At 48.4% G+C, this 19,377-nt stretch overlaps 2 protein-coding genes across 3 annotated transcripts in view; one reads left to right on the top strand and one right to left on the bottom strand.

Annotated features, from left to right (window-relative positions):
* LOC135570722 (nucleolar protein 58-like) overlaps positions 1-4,636 on the bottom strand; it is a 29,407-nt gene extending 24,771 nt beyond the window's left edge. Inside the window, 5 exon segments of the mRNA XM_065016672.1 lie at positions 1,742-1,806; positions 2,091-2,352; positions 3,593-3,645; positions 3,788-3,864; positions 4,477-4,636. Coding sequence (XP_064872744.1) covers positions 1,742-1,806; positions 2,091-2,352; positions 3,593-3,645; positions 3,788-3,864; positions 4,477-4,521 — 502 coding nt within the window. The 5' untranslated portion in view covers positions 4,522-4,636.
* Positions 4,637-6,445: 1,809 nt separating this feature from the next.
* LOC135570725 (FMR1-interacting protein NUFIP1-like) overlaps positions 6,446-19,377 on the top strand; it is a 30,294-nt gene continuing 17,362 nt past the window's right edge. The window contains exons 1-3 of one of the 2 annotated variants that reach the window (XM_065016675.1): positions 6,446-6,804; positions 8,147-8,217; positions 12,659-12,760. In XM_065016675.1, coding sequence (XP_064872747.1) covers positions 6,594-6,804; positions 8,147-8,217; positions 12,659-12,760 — 384 coding nt within the window. In that variant the 5' untranslated portion in view covers positions 6,446-6,593. Of the gene's footprint in view, positions 6,805-8,146; positions 8,218-12,655; positions 12,761-19,377 lie in introns of both variants that reach the window. The other variant, XM_065016674.1, reaches the window with a different exon arrangement.

The following is a 19,377-nucleotide window of genomic DNA, read 5'->3' as shown; positions in this document are numbered from 1 at the left end:
TCCGGCCCTTCTTTGGACACTGTGTTAACAACCCTCCAGGCAAGCTTCAATGCCATACAACTCTCCTTCCGTGGCCTCCAATTGCTCTTAAATACAAGTAAAACTAAATGCATGCTCTTCAACCGATCGCTACCTGCACCTACCCGCCTGTCCAACATCACTACTCTGGACGGCTCTGACTTAGAATACGTGGACAACTACAAATACTTAGGTGTCTGGTTAGACTGTAAACTCTCCTTCCAGACCCATATCAAACATCTCCAATCCAAAGTCAAATCTAGAATTGGCTTCCTATTTCGCAACAAAGCATCCTTCACTCATGCTGCCAAACATACCCTTGTAAAATTGACCATCCTATCAATCCCGACTTTGGCGATGTCATTTACAAAATAGCCTCCAATACCCTACTCAACAAATTGGATGCAGTCTATCACAGTGCTATCCGTTTTGTCACCAAAGCCCCATATACTACCCACCATTGCGACCTGTACGCTCCGTTGGCTGGCCCTCGCTTCATACTCGTCGCCAAACCCACTGGCTCCATGTCATCTACAAGACCCTGCTAGGTAAAGTCCCCCTTATCTCAGCTCGCTGGTCACCATAGCATCTCCCACCTGTAGCACACGCTCCAGCAGGTATATCTCTAGTCACCCCCAAAACCAATTCTTTCTTTGGCCGCCTCTCCTTCCAGTTCTCTGCTGCCAATGACTGGAACGAACTACAAAAATCTCTTAAATTGGAAACACTTATCTCCCTCACTAGCTTTAAACACCAACTGTCAGAGCATCTTACAGATTACTGCACCTGTACATAGCCCACCTATAATTTAGCCCAAACAACTACCTCTTTCCTAACTGTATTTAATTTATTTATTTATTTTGCTCCTTTGCACCCCATTATTTTTATTTCTACTTTGCACATTCTTCCATTGCAATACTACCATTCCAGTGTTTTACTTGCTATATTGTATTTACTTTGCCACCATGGCCTTTTTTGCCTTTACCTCCCTTCTCACCTAATTCGCTCACATTGTATATAGACTTGTTTTTTTTTACTGTATTATTGACTGTATGTTTGTTTTACTCCATGTGTAACTCTGTGTCGTTGTATGTGTCGAACTGCTTTGCTTTATCTTGGCCAGGTCGCAATTGTAAATGAGAACTTGTTCTCAACTTGCTTACCTGGTTAAATAAAGGTGAAATAAAATAAAATAAAAATACTAGTCACACCTGTTACTGAGCTACAGACCATAATACTAGTTACACCTGTTACTGAGCTACAGACCATAATACTAGTCACACCTGTTACTGAGCTACAGACCATAATACTATTATGTTGTCCCTTTACATGGACAGAGGACAGGGATGAGCAGCAGGCTTCCACTGGCCCACCTCCTATAGGCCCGCGGACCCACATCCCTGTACTGGGGAGAGAACTCACCTCATTGGCCTGTCAGCCTCGACTAACTAACCAATCACAGTAGTCGAATTACCGACCAGGGCTCATTGATCAATCATCTTATAAAAACTGCACTAATGTGCCTACAGTCTATAGCAGAATTGTAGGAAATGAACGCTAAAAGTGAAATTCTCTTCACTGTCACGCGAGGGGGCCGCTAAAATGTTTTGCTCTCAAGGTGGGGGGGGTACTGATGTGAGATGTGTTGCGGCCCCTCGTGAGGTTTTTGTGGCCCCCACCCCCATCAAAGATGCCCATCCCTGGTCTAAGAGGAGGTACTTACAGATAGCTTGAACGATCATGGTATCCACTTTGTCAGGGCTGAACTTCAGCTTGTAGCGGGACAAACTGAGGAAACAGAAACAGGTCAGGATCTGCCATAGCAGCCTTTCAGGTCTTCTATGAATACGACAGAGGGAGGTGCTGCCTCAGGGGTAGTGACGAATGCTGAGGAAATCCACACCAGGTTTCAGACAGCATGATATAATCATCGGCAACACACACACTACATATTGATGTGAGTCAATTATAAAGTGTTTGTAATGAGGTCTTTTGTTATAAGACCAGTTGGCGTCATTTAATGGGATCCTAATAAATCCAAAACACCAAGCGTTGTCTGTGTTCCACCCTACCTGTGAGCCAGTCCCAGAGACATGGCGCTGATCTCCCGGGGGGGCAGCCCAGTGATCAGGGACTCCATCTGTGTCCTGATGCCTCTCATCAGCTCTGCCACCGCAGGGCTGTGGACACAGCTCAGGTTCAACTTCTCCTTGATGACGCCCCCCAGCTTAGCGTCGCTGATGGCCAGCTGTTCATGAGCTTCTTTAGCCACCACTTTCTTCAGGACCTTCTTCAGACTCTTCCCCATCTTCCCTTCCGTCATGGCCGTGGCCGCTGGACACAGGAGAGATATAGTTACAACATGAGGACAGGAGAGACGTGTACACGCTACAGCACTCGGGAGTCTAGTTCTGTGAGCTCGTGTGGTCTACCACGTTGCGGCTGAGCCGTTGTTGCTCCTAGACGTTTCCACTTCACAATAACAGCGCTTAGTTAACCGGGACAACTCTAGTAAGGCAGAAATTAATATGCAATTAGAGATACTGGGGTGCAAAGGAGCAAGATAAATAAATACAGTATGGGGATGAGGTAGGTAGCTGTTTACAGATGGGCTATGTTCAGGTGCAGTGATCTGCTCTGACGGCAATGTTTGTCTATGGAGATTGCATGGCTGTGTGCTCGATTTTATAAACCTGTCAGCAACGGATGTGGCTAAAATAGCAGAATCCACTAATTTGACAGGGTGTCCACATACACTACATATACAAACGACTGTTATAGTTCCAACATTTAGACACAGGACATTAGTAATATGTATTTATTCATAGACTCAACATTGTTAGGGGGTGAGTTCAACAACCGGCTGCTGTCAGTGTTTGTTATGATGGTTAAGGTTAGCTGTGGTCTCAGCTGTAGTGAGGAATACTGCTGAACACCTAAAGGCTTCTGCATGCTTCCCATCCCAAACAGTTGGGGTTAGTTAGTGCATATCTTCAGAAGCGTGTTTGTTTGGTCTTCGGTCAGGTGTTTTCCCCGGATGTTTGGGGCGGCAGGGTGGTCTAGCGGTTAGAGCGTTGGACTAGTAACCGGAAGGTTGCAAGTTCAAACCCCCGAACTGACAAGGTACAAATCTGTCGTTCTGCCCCTGAACAGGCCGTCATTGAAAATAAGAATTTGTTCTTAACCGACTTGCCTAGTTAAATAAAAAATAAAATAAAAACTTCAACGATACTCGTTTTCCATGCACATTTTCAAACTTCATAAATACTGCACAGCTTACGTAGATTTAAAATTGTAAAAATAAGGAAAAAAATATGCCACTTCTTGAGCCATCTTCAATTATTTCTGACTAGTTTGAGGAAGTGTATACTGGCTATGGCTTCTCAAGTTGGACAAACACTACTATTGCTGCTTTTCTCATTTTTCAAGCAATGGTCTTTTAATTAAGGGAGTATGTGAACACGCTGTTGGTTCACCTAGCTGAAGCATGCAGAAGCCTTGACTGGCAGCCCTTGTGCACTAACTGGTAAACTATAGTGAGCAACAACAGGAGAGGTGAAAGTATTCTGTCTACCTGCCAAGGCCTCTGTTGTGTCCTGGAATTTCTCAAAGTGCTTCAACTTCACTCTGGAAGGAGAAATGGTGGCGACATGTTATTTGTCAACTCCAGAAACATGTTCCTTATGCTGATAATGTGTAATACTACTGTTCATTGACAACGTATTCCCCTCTAAACACTCCTCTCTCCAGACATGGGGCCATAACTCACACTTTGTTGGCCTTCTCCGGAGTCTCGAACTCCTTCCATAAACTGTCCACCTCTTGGAGCTTTGACTCATCGAGGACCTGAAACAAAAAAAGGTTTAAAGTTCTATCAAGTACACGGGCATACCATACATTAATTGCATTAACTCAACTCGGTTTACATGTGTTGTCATTAAAACCCGTCAGTAATGTGTGATAAGAAAGCCAGCACGCGGTCCCTCCAAAGTACCACGCACCAGTTATGCTAACTTGGAAGAGAAGCCTATTTGAAATGTTGGGTAAACATTGGCAACAAATAAATTATTTAACTTCGAAAATAGAACGGGTTGAAATAGTTGCATAATTACTAAAGCCAAGTCCAAGGTAGCAAAGTATCTGTATATCCAGCAGATCTAGGTAACTTGCCACATGCAACGTGGTTGCTTAACTGCAGCGTGTTGAATGAGAAGGCCTCGTTGCGGTAAAGGTTTGCATGCGAGAACTACCACGACGACCTAAATAGAGAAGCCATGTGTACTATAAACAATGTTAAACAGGTCTTGACATTGAAATACTTTGTATTTTAATACAATATCTAGCTACTCCAGGAAAACAAGGTATTTAGCTAGCTACACCGCGAACCCGGTTCAATGATTGAAAATTGTCATGCACCCATCTAAAATTATTAGAATATAACTTTAGCTAAATACTCACTTTAAATATTGCATAACCAGCAGCGGTTTCAAATAAAACAAGCATCTCTGACGCTTTTTCACCAAGTTTAAGCCCGAAACAAACTTATCTCCTAGAAAGCCTTCGCTAGTCGCAGTTCCAACGGGAATGTGTTCCACGAGGTGATCTGTGTGCCTCACCCGGAAGCACGTCCTCTCTCTAACATCGCGAGAAGTGGCAGAGTGAACTATTTGGAGACAAACAAATCCGACGAGAACATTTTGGTCGCGAACCGCGTACACGTATTTTGCAGTTGTTATCGCGCTTATGTTCCTAGCGCCAACAGTGCATGTTCCTTCCATACAGTAAAACCTTGCAGTACAAAACGATACACGCAAATCCCCCCAAAGTAAGACAGGAATTAATCCAAAATAAAAAACGTATATATAAAAGTTTACTGTCACACACCAGTTAGTTGTTTTACAGGGTCAGCTATGGTAGTAATTTTGCACGCCCAATTTTTCAGTTTTTGATTTGTTAAAAAAGTTTGAAATATCCAATAAATGTCGTTCCACTTCATGATTGTGTCCCACTTGTTGTTGATTCTTCACAAAAAAAATACAGTTTTATATCTTTATGTTTGAAGCCTGAAATGTGGCAAAAGGTCGCAAAGTTCAAGGGGGCCGAATACTTTCGCAAGGCACTGTAGCTAATAAAAAATACATAGTATAAAATCGGTGACTCATTTTTATATTTATCCTGATACCAGATTTGAATTTACGCAACCCTAACAGTGTCTGGCTAGACTGTAAACTCTCCTTCCAGACTCATATCAAACATCTCCAATCCAAAATCAAATCTAGAGTCTGCTTTCTATTCCGCAACAAAGTTGCAGTTTATCACAGTGCCATCCGTTTTGTTACTAAAGCACCTTATACCACCCACCACTGCGACTTGTATGCTCTAGTCGGCTGGCCCTCGCTACATGTTCGTCGCCAGACCCACTGGCTCCAGGTCATCTACAAGTCCATGCTAGGTAAAGCTCTGCCTTCTCAGTTCACTGGTCACAATGGCAACACCCACCCGTAGCACGCGCTCCAGCAGGTGTATCTCACTGATCATCCCTAAAGCCAAAACCTAATTTGGCCGCCTTTCGTTCCAGTACTCTGCTGCCTGTGACTGGAACGAATTGCAAAAATCGCTGAAGTTGGAGACTTTTATCTCCCTCACCAACTTTAAACATCTGCTATCTGAGCAGCTAACCGATCGCTGCAGCTGTACATAGTCTATTGGTAAATAGCCCACCCAATTTACCTACCTCATCCCCATAGTGTTTTAATTTTATTTACTTTTCTGCTCTTTTGCACACCAATATCTCTACCTGTACATGACCATCTGATCATTTATCACTCCAGTGTTAATCTGCTAAATTGTAATTATTCGCCTACCTCCTCATGCCTTTTGCACACAATGTATAAAGATTCTTTTTTTTCTACTATGTTATTGACTTGTTAATTGTTTACTCCATGTGTAACTCTGTGTTGTCTGTTCACACTGCTATGCTTTATCTTGGCCAGGTCGCAGTTGCAAATGAGAACTTGTTCTCAACAAGCCTACCTGGTTAAATAAAGGCGAAATAAAATAAAAAGTGAGTAAAACGGTATGTAAATCTTATTAAAGAGACCAATGTACAATCACTATGTACATAGGGCAGATATAATTCTACATGAGTTAGTTTTCATAAACTACACGAGTTATGGTATATTTTCATTATGCCTAAATCGTTGTTACTTCAAATAATGATATTATTGAATTGTTTTTGGTTTTTGTAAACGAGCGGATATGACGTTCAGTCTGGTGAACACGCTTTGCAGATGTAAACTTGTGGCGTTCATGTTCCAGTCGGAACTAGGAAACTCAGAAATGTCCGACTTGCTGACTGGTTGAAAGCGGCACGTGTACATAAGTACCACCAATACGTACATATTCGGAAATTTCAGTGTTTCCTAGTTACGACTATCACGTGAACGCGGCAACGGGAGCAGAAACACACATGTGTTGTAGCGGTTCTTATTATACTTCCGCGGTCGTAGCTGGACAAACATTTATACAAACGAATTGAATCCACATAACATTGAAGAAGAGGCGCCACCTACATCATGAATGATTTTGGAAGCTACCCTCCGCCGAACTTTGTCTCTCCTCCTCCGGGTTCGATGGTGAGTCCGCCAACGTTCCTTCCACCTCCGAGCAACTTCCAGCCCGGTATGTGGAACTGGTACGAGCCACCGTCCGAGCCGTGGAGATACAACGGCCAGGGAGAACACTGGAACTGCGGCCCCGGACCAGGTCGACCCAGAGGCTCATATGGTGAGTATTATACTAACTAGGAGAGTTATGGTTCTAGCAGCGGCCTGGTAAAGAGGCTTCTTTGCACGGTCCCTAGGTTGACACGTGCCTGGCTGAGAGCCCCTGGTGGACTACTATGACCTATACCAATCAGGTCTGTTGAAGTAAACCCTCATGACGCCAGTTAGTGGAGTAGGTCAGTAGGGCTGACCAAGCTTGGCACCCTGTAATTTATTTATTTATTTTTATTTCACCTTTATTTAACCAGGTAGGCTAGTTGAGAACAAGTTCTCATTTGCAACTGCGACCTGGCCAAGATAAAGCATAGCAGTGTGAACAGACAACACAGAGTTACACATGGAGTAAACAATAAACAAGTCAATAACACAGTAGAAAAAAAGGGGAGTCTATATACATTGTGTGCAAAAGGCATGAGGAGGTAGGCGAATAATACAATTTTGCAGATTAACACTGGAGTGATAAATGATCAGATGGTCATGTACAGGTAGAGATATTGGTATGCAAAAGAGCAGAAAAGTAAATAAATAAAAACAGTATGGGGATGAGGTAGGTAAAAGCTATTTACCGAAGCTTTAGGATGAGCTGCTCAGATAGCAGATGTTTAAAGTTGGTGAGGGAGATAAAAGTCTCCAACTTCAGCTATTTTTGCAGTTTGTTCCAGTCACAGGCAGCAGAGAACTGGAACGAAAGGCGGCCAAATGAGGTGTTGGCTTTAGGGATGATCAGTGAGATACACCTACTGGAGCGCGTGCTACGGATGGGTGTTGCCATCGTGACCAGTGAACTGAGATAAGGCGGAGCTTTACCTAGTAATGTACATATCATTTGGGCAGAGGAGATGCTGGTTCACTTCTGGGTTGAACCAGTATCTGGGCAGAAGAGATGCTGGTTCACGTCTGGGTTGAACCAGTATCTGGGCAGAGGAGATGCTGGTTCACTTCTGGGTTGAACCAGTATCTGGGCAGAGGAGATGCTGGTTCACGTCTAGGTTGAACCAGTATCTGGGCAGAGGAGATGCTGGTTCACGTCTGGGTTGAACCAGTATCTGGGCAGAGGAGATGCTGGTTCACGTCTGGGTTGAACCAGTATCTGGGCAGAGGAGATGCTGGTTCACGTCTGGGTTGAACCAGTATCTGGGCAGAGGAGATGCTGGTTCACGTCTGCTGAACCAGTATCTGGGCAGAGGAGATGCTGGTTCACGTCTGGGTTGAACCAGTATCTGGGCAGAGGAGATCCTGCATCATTATTAACAGAACAGAAGTGTCAGATTGGTGATGACTGAACTGCACCCAGCAGAAGGTCGGCAAGTCATAATATTGTTGTTTTGACCTTTGACCCACAGGCCAGAACTTCCATCGTGGACACGGAGGCGGAAGGCAGGACTATGGTCGTCCCAACAACCGTGGGAAAAAGGTAGTAAATCCACCATCAAACCAAAAGCCAGGTCTCTGATATATATTTTTTATTTTATTGCACCTTTATTTAAAACCAGCTAGGCCAGTTGAGAACAAGTTCTCATTTGCAACTAAGACCTGGCCAAGATAAAGCAAAGCAGTGTGACACAAACAACAACAGAGAGTTACACATGGAGTAAACAATAAACAAGCCATTAACACTGGTAACTGCAAAAATAATGATAACACTTGAGTAAATGAGGGATACAAAGTACACCGAGTGCATAAGACATGAAGAACTCTTCTCTAATATTGAGTTGCAACCCCCCCCCCCCTCAGAACAGCCTCAGTTGGTCAAAAGCATTCCACAGGGATGCTGACCCATGTTGACTCCAATGCTACCCATAGATGTCAAGTTGGGTGGTGGACCAGTTCTTTAAATACACAGGAAACGGTTGAGTGTGAAAAACCCGGCAGCGTTGCAGTTCTTGACACCAACCTGTGCGCCTGGCACTGACTGTTTTGTCTTGCCCCCGTTCACCCTCTGAAAAGCACACATACACAATCCATGTCTCAAGGCTTAAAAATCCTCCTTTAGCCCATCTCCTCCCCTTCATCTTTAACCTGGTCTCCTCCCCTTCATCTTTAACCAGTCTCCTCCCCTTCATCTTTAACCTGACTCCTCCCCTTCATCTTTAACCTAGTCTCCCCTTCATCTTTAACCTAGTCTCCTCCCCTTCATCTTTAACCTAGTCTCCTCCCCTTCATCTTTAACCTGGTCTCCTCCCCTTCATCTTTAACCTGTCTCCTCCCCTTCATCTTTAACCTGTCTCCTCCCCTTCATCTTTAACCTGGTCTCCTCCCCTTCATCTTTAACCTGGTCTCCTCCCCTTCATCTTTAACCAATCTCCTCCCCTTCATCTTTAACCCATCTCCTCCCCTTCATCTTTAACCCTTCATCTTTAACCCATCTCCTCCCCTTCATCTTTAACCTGACTCCTTCCCTTAATCTTTAACCCATCTCCTCCCCTTCATCTTTAACCTGGTCTCCTCCCCTTCATCTTTAACCTGGTCTCCTCCCCTTCATCTTTAACCTGGTCTCCTCTCCTTCATCTTTAACCTGGTCTCCTCCCCTTCATCTTTAACCTGGTCTCCTCTCCTTCATCTTTAACCTGGTCTCCTCCCCTTCATCTTTAACCTGGTCTCCTCCCCTTCATCTTTAACCTGGTCTCCTCCCCTTCATCTTTAACCTGGTCTCCTCCCCTTCATCTTTAACCTGGTCTCCTCCCTTCATCTTTAACCTGGTCTCCTCCCTTCATCTGTAACCCATCTCCTCCCCTTCATCTTTAACCCGTCTCCTCCCCTTCATCTTTAACCTGGTCTCCTCCCCTTCATCTTTAACCTGGTCTCCTCCCCTTCATCTTTAACCTGGTCTCCTCCCTTCATCTTTAACCTGGTCTCCTCCCTTCATCTTTAACCTGGTCTCCTCCCTTCATCTTTAACCTGGTCTCCTCCCTTCATCTTTAACCTGGTCTCCTCCCTTCATCTTTAACTTGGTCTCCTCCCTTCATCTTTAACCTGGTCTCCTCCCTTCATCTTTAACCCGTCTCCTCCCTTCATCTTTAACCCGTCTCCTCCCTTCATCTTTAACCTGGTCTCCTCCCCTTCATCTTTAACCTGGTCTCCTCCCATTCATCTTTAACCTGGTCTCCTCCTCTTCATCTTTAGCCCGTCTCCTCCCCTTCATCTTTAGCCCGTCTCCTCCCCTTCATCTTTAGCCCGTCTCCTCCCCTTCATCTTTAGCCCGTCTCCTCCCCTTCATCTTTAGCCCGTCTCCTCCCCTTCATCTTTAGCCCGTCTCCTCCCCTTCATCTTTAGCCCGTCTCCTCCCCTTCATCTTTAGCCCGTCTCCTCCCCTTCATCTTTAACCTGGTCTCCTCCCTTCATCTTTAACCCGTCTCCTCCCTTCATCTTTAACCTGGTCTCCTCCCCTTCATCTTTAACCTGCTCTCCTCCCTTCATCTTTAACCCGTCTCCTCCCTTCATTTTTAACCTGGTCTCCTCCCTTCATCTTTAACCTGGTCTCCTCCCCTTCATCTTTAACCTGGTCTCCTCCCTTCATCTTTAACCTGGTCTCCTCCCTTCATCTTTAACCTGGTCTCCTCCCTTCATCTTTAACCTGGTCTCCTCCCTTCATCTTTAACCTGGTCTCCTCCCTTCATCTTTAACCTGGTCTCCTCCCTTCATCTTTAACCTGGTCTCCTCCCCTTCATCTTTAACCTGGTCTCCTCCCCTTCATCTTTAACCTGGTCTCCTCCCCTTCATCTTTAACCCGGTCTCCTCCCCTTCATTTTTAACCCGGTCTCCTCCCCTTCATCTTTAACCCGGTCTCCTCCCCTTCATCTTTAACCCGGTCTCCTCCCCTTCATCTTTAACCCGGTCTCCTCCCCTTCATCTTTAACCCGGTCTCCTCCCCTTCATCTTTAACCCGGTCTCCTCCTTCATCTTTAACCCGGTCTCCTCCTTCATCTTTAACCCGGTCTCCTCCCTTCATCTTTAACCCGGTCTCCTCCTTCATCTTTAACCCGGTCTCCTCCCCTTCATCTTTAACCCGGTCTCCCCTTCATCTTTAACCCGGTCTCCTCCTTCATCTTTAACCCGGTCTCCTCCCCTTCATCTTTAACCCGGTCTCCTCCTTCATCTTTAACCCGGTCTCCTCCCTTCATCTTTAACCCGGTCTCCCTCCTTCAGCTTTAACCCGGTCTCCTCCTTCAGCTTTAACCCGTCTCCTCCCCTTCATCTTTAACCCGGTCTCCTCCCCTTCATCTTTAACCCGGTCTCCCCCTTCATCTTTAACCCGGTCTCCTCCCCTTCATCTTTAACCCGGTCTCCTCCTTCATCTTTAACCTGGTCTCCTCCCTTCATCTTTAACCCGTCTCCTCCCTTCATCTTTAACCCGGTCTCCGCCCCTTCATCTTTAACCTGGTCTCCGCCCCTTCATCTTTAACCTGGTCTCCTCCCCTTCATCTTTAACCTGGTCTCCTCCCCTTCATCTTTAACCTGGTCTCTCCCCTTCATCTTTAGCCCGTCTCCTCCCTTCATCTTTAGCCCGTCTCTCCCCTTCATCTTTAGCCCGTCTCCTCCCTTCATCTTTAGCCCGTCTCCCTCCCCTTCATCTTTAGCCCGTCTCCTCCCCTTCATCTTTAGCCCGTCTCCTCCCCTTCATCTTTAGCCCGTCTCCTCCCCTTCATCTTTAGCCCGTCTCCTCCCCTTCATCTTTAGCCCGTCTCCTCCCCTTCATCTTTAACCTGGTCTCCTCCCTTCATCTTTAACCCGTCTCCTCCCCTTCATCTTTAGCCCGGTCTCCTCCCCTTCATCTTTAGCCCGTCTCCTCCCCTTCATCTTTAGCCCGTCTCCTCCCCTTCATCTTTAACCTGGTCTCCTCCCCTTCATCTTTAACCCGTCTCCTCCCTTCATCTTTAACCTGGTCTCCTCCCCTTCATCTTTAACCTGGTCTCCTCCCCTTCATCTTTAACCTGCTCTCCTCCCTTCATCTTTAACCCCTCTCCTCCCTTCATCTTTAACCTGGTCTCCTCCCCTTCATCTTTAACCTGGTCTCCTCCCTTCATCTTTAACCTGGTCTCCTCCCTTCATCTTTAACCTGGTCTCCTCCCTTCATCTTTAACCTGGTCTCCTCCCTTCATCTTTAACCCGGTCTCCTCCCCTTCATCTTTAACCCGGTCTCCTCCTTCATCTTTAACCAGGTCTCCTCCCCTTCATCTTTAACCCGGTCTCCTCCTTCATCTTTAACCCGGTCTCCTCCCCTTCATCTTTAACCCGGTCTCCTCCTTCATCTTTAACCCGGTCTCCTCCCCTTCATCTTTAACCCGGTCTCCTCCCCTTCATCTTTAACCCTGTCTCCTCCTTCATCTTTAACCCGGTCTCCTCCCCTTCATCTTTAACCCGGTCTCCTCCCCTTCATCTTTAACCCGGTCTCCTCCCCTTCATCTTTAACCCGGTCTCCTCCCCTTCATCTTTAACCCGGTCTCCTCCTTCATCTTTAACCCGGTCTCCTCCTTCATCTTTAACCCGGTCTCCTCCTTCATCTTTAACCCGTCTCCTCCCCTTCATCTTTAACCCGGTCTCCTCCTTCATCTTTAACCCGGTCTCTCCTTCATCTTTAACCCGGTCTCCTCCCTTCATCTTTAACCCGCCTCTCCTCCTTCATCTTTAACCGGTCTCCTCCCTTCATCTTTAACCCGCTCCTCCCCTTCATCTTTAACCTGTCTCCTCCTTCATGGATGGTGGTACACAGACAGACTGTGGCCCTCATGATGATTTGTGTTTTTGTGTCCCCATCAGTTGGCCATCCCCGTCTTAGACAGTGTAACACTCCCAATAGGGTGACTGACTGATTGGACTGTAATGGCTTCACATGTTTTTTATTTTCTTTCCAGCAGAAAAATAAAAAAGAACCAGAGTTTTCACATTTCTGTGACCCGTGTGACCGAGGCTTCAAAAACCAAGACAAGTATGACCAACATGTCTCTGAACATGTCAAGGTAACTGATTCTCATGATCAAATTATTCTGATTTGACACGAGGTGATGAACCGAATGTAATGACATCATACTAGGTCATCAGGGTTCCAAGCTTCAAATCAAATTGTATTAGTCACATGAGCCTAATACAACAGTACTTTACAATACCTTACAGTGAAATGCTTACTTAAGAGCCCCTAACCAACAATGCAGTTGTTAAAATATATACAAATAAGAAATATAAGTAACAAGTAATTAAAGAGCAGCAGTAAAATAACAATAGTGAGACTATATACAGGGGGGTACCGGGACAGTCAATGTGTGGGGGCACCGGGACAGTCAATGTGTGGGGGCACCGGAACAGTCAATGTGGGGGTACCGGGACAGTCAATGTGTGGGGGCACCGGGACAGTCAATGTGTGGGGGTACCGGGACAGTCAATGTGTGGGGGCACCGGGACAGTCAATGTGTGGGGGCACCGGGACAGTCAATGTGGGGGCACCGGGACAGTCAATGTGTCGGGGCACCGGGACAGTCAATGTGTGGGGGCACCGGGACAGTCAATGTGTGGGGGCACCGGGACAGTCAATGTGTGGGGGCACCAGTTAGTTGAGGTAATATGTAGGTAAAGTTATTAAAGTGACTATGCATAGATGATAACAGAGTAGCAGTTGTATAAAGGAGAGGGAGGGGGCTGCATATTGTCTGGGTAGCCATTTGATTAGGTGTTCAGGAGTCTTATGGCTTGGGGGTAGAAGCAGTTTAGAAACCTCTTGGACCTAGACTTGGTGCTCTGGTACCGCTGCCTGTGCGGAATCAGAGAGAACAGGCTATGATTAGGGTGGCTGGAGTCTGACAATTGTTAGGGCCTTCCTCTGACACCGCCTGGTATAGAGGTCCTGGATGGCAGGGAGCTTGGCCTCGGTGATGTACTGAGCCGTACTCCCAACCCTCTGTAGTGCGTTGCGGTCGGAGGCCGAGCAGTTGCCATACCAGGCAGTGATTCAGCCAGTCAGGATGCTCTCGATGGTGCAGCTGAAGAACCTTTTGAGGATCTGAGGACCAATGCCAAATCCTTTGTCTCCTGATGGGGAATAGGTTTTGTCGTGCCCTCTTCATGACTGTCTTGGTGTGCTTGGACCATGTTATTTTTTTGGTGATGTGGACATCAAGGAACTTGAAGTTCTCAACCTGTTCCACTGCAGCCCCATTGATGAGAATGGGGGTGTGCTCGGTCCTCTTTTTTCCTGTAGTCCACAATAATCTCCGTTGTCTTGATCATGTTGAGAGAGACTTTGTTGTCCTGGCTCCACACGGCTAGGTCTCTGACCTCCCTATAGGCTGTCTCGTCGGGGATCAGTCCTCCCACTGTTGTGTCATCTGCAAATGTAATGATGGTGTTGGAGTCGTGTCTGGCTGTGCAGTCATGAGTGAACAGGGAGTACAGGAGGGGACTGAGCACGCACCCCTTAGGGTCCCCTGTGTTGAGGGTCAGCGTGGCAGATATGTTGTTACCTACCCTGACCATCTGGGGGCGGCCCGTCAGGAAGTCCAGGATCCAGTTGCAGAGGGAGGTGTTTAGTCCCAGGGTCCTTAGCTTATTGATGAGCTTTGAGAGCACTATGGTGTTGAATGCTGAGCTGTAGTCAATGAATAGCATTCTCACATAGGTGTTCCTCTAGTCCAGGTGGGAAAGGGTAGCGTGGAGTGCAAAAGAGATTGCATCATTTGTGGATCTGTTGGGGTGGTATGCAAATTGGAGTGGGTCTAGGGTTTCTGGGATAATGGTGTTGATGTGATCCATTACCAGCCTTTCAAAGCATTTCATGGCTACAGACGTGACTGCTACGGGTCGGTAGTCATTTAGGAGGTTACCTTAGTGTTCTTGGGCACAGGGTCTATGGTGGTCTGCTTAAAACATGTTGGTATTACAGACTCGGACAGGGAGAGCTTGAAAATGTCTGTGAAGACACTTGCCAGTTGGCCAGCACATGCTCGCAGCACACATCCTGGTAATCCGTCTGGCCCTGCGGCCTTGTGAATGTTGACCTGTTTTAAGGTCTTACTCACATCGGCTGCGGAGAGCGTGATCAGTCTTCCAGAACAGCTGGTGTTCTCATGCGTGTTTCGGTCTTATTTGCCTCGAAGCGAGCATAGAACTAGTTCTGCTCATGTCACTGGGCAGGTCTCGGGCTGTGCTCCCCTTTTGTAGTCTGTAATGGTTTGCAAGCTCTGCCACATCTGACGAGTGTCAGAGCCAGTGTAGTATGATTTGGTCTTAGTCCTCTATTGAAGATTTGCCTGTTTTGATGGTTCGTCGGAGGGCATAGCGGAATTTCTTATAAGCTTCCGAGTTAGAGTCCTGCTCCTTGAAAGTGTTAGCTCTAGACTTTAGCTCAGTGCGGATGTTGCCTGTAATCTATGGCTTCTGGTTGGGGTATGTACGTACGGTCACTGTGGGGACATCGACATCAATGCACTTGTTGATGAAGCCAATGACTGATGTGGTGTACTCCTCAATGCCATCGGAGGAATCCCGGAACATATTCCAGTCTGTTGGCAAAACAGTCCTGCAGCCTAGCATCTGCGTCATCTGACCACTATTTTATTGATCTAGTTACTGGTGCTTACTGTTTTAATTTTAGCAAGAATCAGGAGAATAGAATTATGGTCAGATTTGCCAAATGGAGGGCGAGGGAGAGCTGTATGTGTCTCTGTGTGGAGTACAGGCGGTCCAGAGTTTTTAATGTGTATTTATTTATTCCAGACGCCCCGTTCCCTGCCGGTGCATCGTATAACCAGCCTCTGTCCTGCCGGTGCATCGTATAACCAGCCTCTGTCCTGCCGGTGCATCGTATAACCAGCCTCTGTTCTATCCTGCCGGTGCATCGTATATCCAGCCTCTGTTCTATCCTGCCGGTGCATCGTATAACCAGCCTCTGTTCTGTCCTGCCGGTGCATCGTATAACCAGCCTCTGTTCTGTCCTGCCGGTGCATCGTATAACCAGCCTCTGTCCTGCCGGTGCAGCGTATAACCAGCCTCTGTTCTATCCTGCCGGTGCAGCGTATAACCAGCCTCTGTTCTGTCCTGCCGGTGCATCGTATAACCAGCCTCTGTCCTGCCGGTGCAGCGTATAACCAGCCTCTGTTCTATCCTGCCGGTGCAGCGTATAACCAGCCTCTGTTCTGTCCTGCCGGTGCAGCGTATAACCAGCCTCTATCCTGCCGGTGTATCGTATAACCAGCCTCTGTTCTATCCTGCCGGTGCAGCGTATAACCAGCCTCTGTTCTGTCCTGCCGGTGTATCGTATAACCAGCCTCTGTTCTGTCCTGCCGGTGCATCGTATAACCAGCCTCTGTTCTGTCCTGCCGGTGCATCGTATAACCAGCCTCTGTTCTATCCTGCCGGTGCATCGTATAACCAGCATCTGTCCTGCCGGTGCATCGTATAACCAGCCTCTGTTCTATCCTGCCGGTGCAGCGTATAACCAGCCTCTGTTCTGTCCTGCCGGTGCAGCGTATAACCAGCCTCTGTTCTATCCTGCCGGTGCAGCGTATAACCAGCCTCTGTTCTATCCTGCCGGTGCAGCGTATAACCAGCCTCTGTTCTGTCCTGCCGGTGCAGCGTATAACCAGCCTCTGTTCTGTCCTGCCGGTGCAGCGTATAACCAGCCTCTGTTCTATCCTGCCGGTGCAGCGTATAACCAGCCTCTGTTCTGTCCTGCCGGTGCAGCGTATAACCAGCCTCTGTTCTGTCCTGCCGGTGCAGCGTATAACCAGCCTCTGTTCTGTCCTGCCGGTGCAGCGTATAACCAGCCTCTGTTCTGTCCTGCCGGTGCAGCGTATAACCAGCCTCTGTTCTGTCCTGCCGGTGCAGCGTATAACCAGCCTCTGTTCTATCCTGCCGGTGCAGCTTATAACCAGCCTCTGTTCTGTCCTGCCGGTGCAGCGTATAACCAGCCTCTGTTCTGTCCTGCCGAGGGCAGCGTATAACCAGCCTCTGTCCTGCCGGGGCAGCGTATAACCAGCCTCTGTTCTCTCCTGCCGGGGGCAGCGTATAACCAGCCTCTGTTCTATCCTGCCGGTGCAGCGTATAACCAGCCTCTATCCTGCCGGTGCATCGTATAACCAGCCTCTATCCTGCCGGTGCAGCGTATAACCAGCCTCTGTTCTATCCTGCCGGTGCATCGTATAACCAGCCTCTGTCCTGCCGGTGCAGCGTATAACCAGCCTCTGTTCTGTCCTGCCGGTGCAGCGTATAACCAGCCTCTGTTCTGTCCTGCCGGTGCAGCGTATAACCAGCCTCTGTTCTGTCCTGCCGGTGCAGCGTATAACCAGCCTCTGTTCTATCCTGCCGGTGCAGCGTATAACCAGCCTCTGTTCTATCCTGCCGGTGCAGCGTATAACCAGCCTCTATCCTGCCGGTGCAGCGTATATAACCAGCCTCTGTCCTGTCCTGCCGGTGCAGCGTATAACCAGCCTCTGTCCTGTCCTGCCGGTGCAGCGTATAACCAGCCTCTGTTCTATCCTGCCGGTGCATCGTATAACCAGCCTCTGTTCTATCCTGCCGGTGCAGCTTATAACCAGCCTCTGTTCTGTCCTGCCGGTGCAGCTTATAACCAGCCACGCCTCTGTTCTATCCTGCCGGTGCAGCTTATAACCAGCCTCTGTTCTATCCTGCCGGTGCAGCTTATAACCAGCCTCTGTTCTATCCTGCCGGTGCAGCGTATAACCAGCCTCTGTTCTATCCTGCCGGTGCAGCGTATAACCAGCCTCTGTTCTATCCTGCCGGTGCAGCGTATAACCAGCCTCTGTTCTGTCCTGCCGGTGCAGCGTATAACCAGCCTCTGTTCTATCCTGCCGGTGCAGCGTATAACCAGCCTCTGTTCTGTCCTGCCGGTGCAGCGTATAACCAGCCTCTGTCCTGCCGGTGCATCGTATAACCAGCCTCTGTTCTATCCTGCCGGTGCAGCGTATAACCAGCCTCTGTTCTGTCCTGCCGGTGCAGCGTATAACCAGCCTCTGTCCTGCCGGTGCATCGTATAACCAGCCTTTGTTCTATCCTGCCGGTGCAGCGTATAACCAGCCTCTGTTCTGTCCTGCCGGTGCAGCGTATAACCAGCCTCTGTCCTGCCGGTGCAGCGTATAACCAGCCTCTGTTCTATCCTGCCGGTGCATTGTATAACCAGCCTCTGTTCTATCCTGCCGGTGCATCGTATAACCAGCCTCTGTTCTATCCTGCCGGTGCAGCGTATAACCAGCCTCTGTTCTATCCTGCCGGTGCAGCGTATAACCAGCCTCTGTTCTATCCTGCCGGTGCAGCGTATAACCAGCCTCTGTTCTGTCCTGCCGGTGCAGCGTATAACCAGCCTCTGTTCTGTCCTGCCGGTGCATCGTATAACCAGCCTCTGTTCTATCCTGCCGGTGCAGCGTATAACCAGCCTCTGTTCTGTCCTGCCGGTGCAGCGTATAACCAGCCTCTGTCCTGCCGGTGCATCGTATAACCAGCCTCTGTTCTATCCTGCCGGTGCAGCGTATAACCAGCCTCTGTTCTGTCCTGCCGGTGCAGCGTATAACCAGCCTCTGTCCTGCCGGTGCATCGTATAACCAGCCTCTGTTCTATCCTGCCGGTGCAGCGTATAACCAGCCTCTGTTCTGTCCTGCCGGTGCAGCGTATAACCAGCCTCTGTCCTGCCGGTGCAGCGTATAACCAGACTCTGTTCTATCCTGCCGGTGCATCGTATAACCAGCCTCTGTTCTATCCTGCCGGTGCAGCGTATAACCAGTCTCTGTTCTATCCTGCCGGTGCATCGTATAACCAGCCTCTGTCCTGCCGGTGCATCGTATAACCAGCCTCTGTTCTATCCTGCAGGTGCATCGTATAACCAGCCTCTGTTCTATCCTGCCGGTGCAGCGTATAACCAGCCTCTGTTCTATCCTGCCGGTGCAGCGTATAACCAGCCTCTGTTCTATCCTGCCGGTGCATCGTATAACCAGCCTCTATCCTGCCGGTGCATCGTATAACCAGCCTCTGTTCTATCCTGCCGGTGCATCGTATAACCAGCCTCTGTCCTGCCGGTGCAGCGTATAACCAGCCTCTGTTCTGTCCTGCCGGTGCAGCGTATAACCAGCCTCTGTTCTGTCCTGCCGGTGCAGCGTATAACCAGCCTCTGTTCTGTCCTGCCGGTGCAGCGTATAACCAGCCTCTGTTCTGTCCTGCCGGTGCAGCGTATAACCAGCCTCTGTTCTGTCCTGCCGGTGCAGCGTATAACCAGCCTCTCTGTTCTGTCCTGCCGGTGCAGCGTATAACCAGCCTCTGTTCTGTCCTGCCGGTGCAGCGTATAACCAGCCTCTGTTCTATCCTGCCGGTGCAGCGTATAACCAGCCTCTGTCCTGCCGGTGCAGCGTATAACCAGCCTGTCCTGTCCTGCCGGTGCAGCGTATAACCAGCCTCTGTCCTGTCCTGCCGGTGCAGCGTATAACCAGCCTCTGTCCTGCCGGTGCAGCGTATAACCAGCCTCTGTTCTATCCTGCCGGTGCAGCGTATAACCAGCTCTGTTCTGTCCTGCCGGTGCAGCGTATAACCAGCCTCTGTTCTATCCTGCCGGTGCAGCGTTAACCAGCCTATCCTGCCGGTG

The sequence above is a fragment of the Oncorhynchus nerka genome, unplaced genomic scaffold (assembly GCF_034236695.1).
Source record: "Oncorhynchus nerka isolate Pitt River unplaced genomic scaffold, Oner_Uvic_2.0 unplaced_scaffold_909, whole genome shotgun sequence".
Lineage (NCBI taxonomy): Eukaryota > Metazoa > Chordata > Actinopteri > Salmoniformes > Salmonidae > Oncorhynchus > Oncorhynchus nerka.
This window is presented reverse-complemented; position numbering and strand designations above follow the sequence as displayed.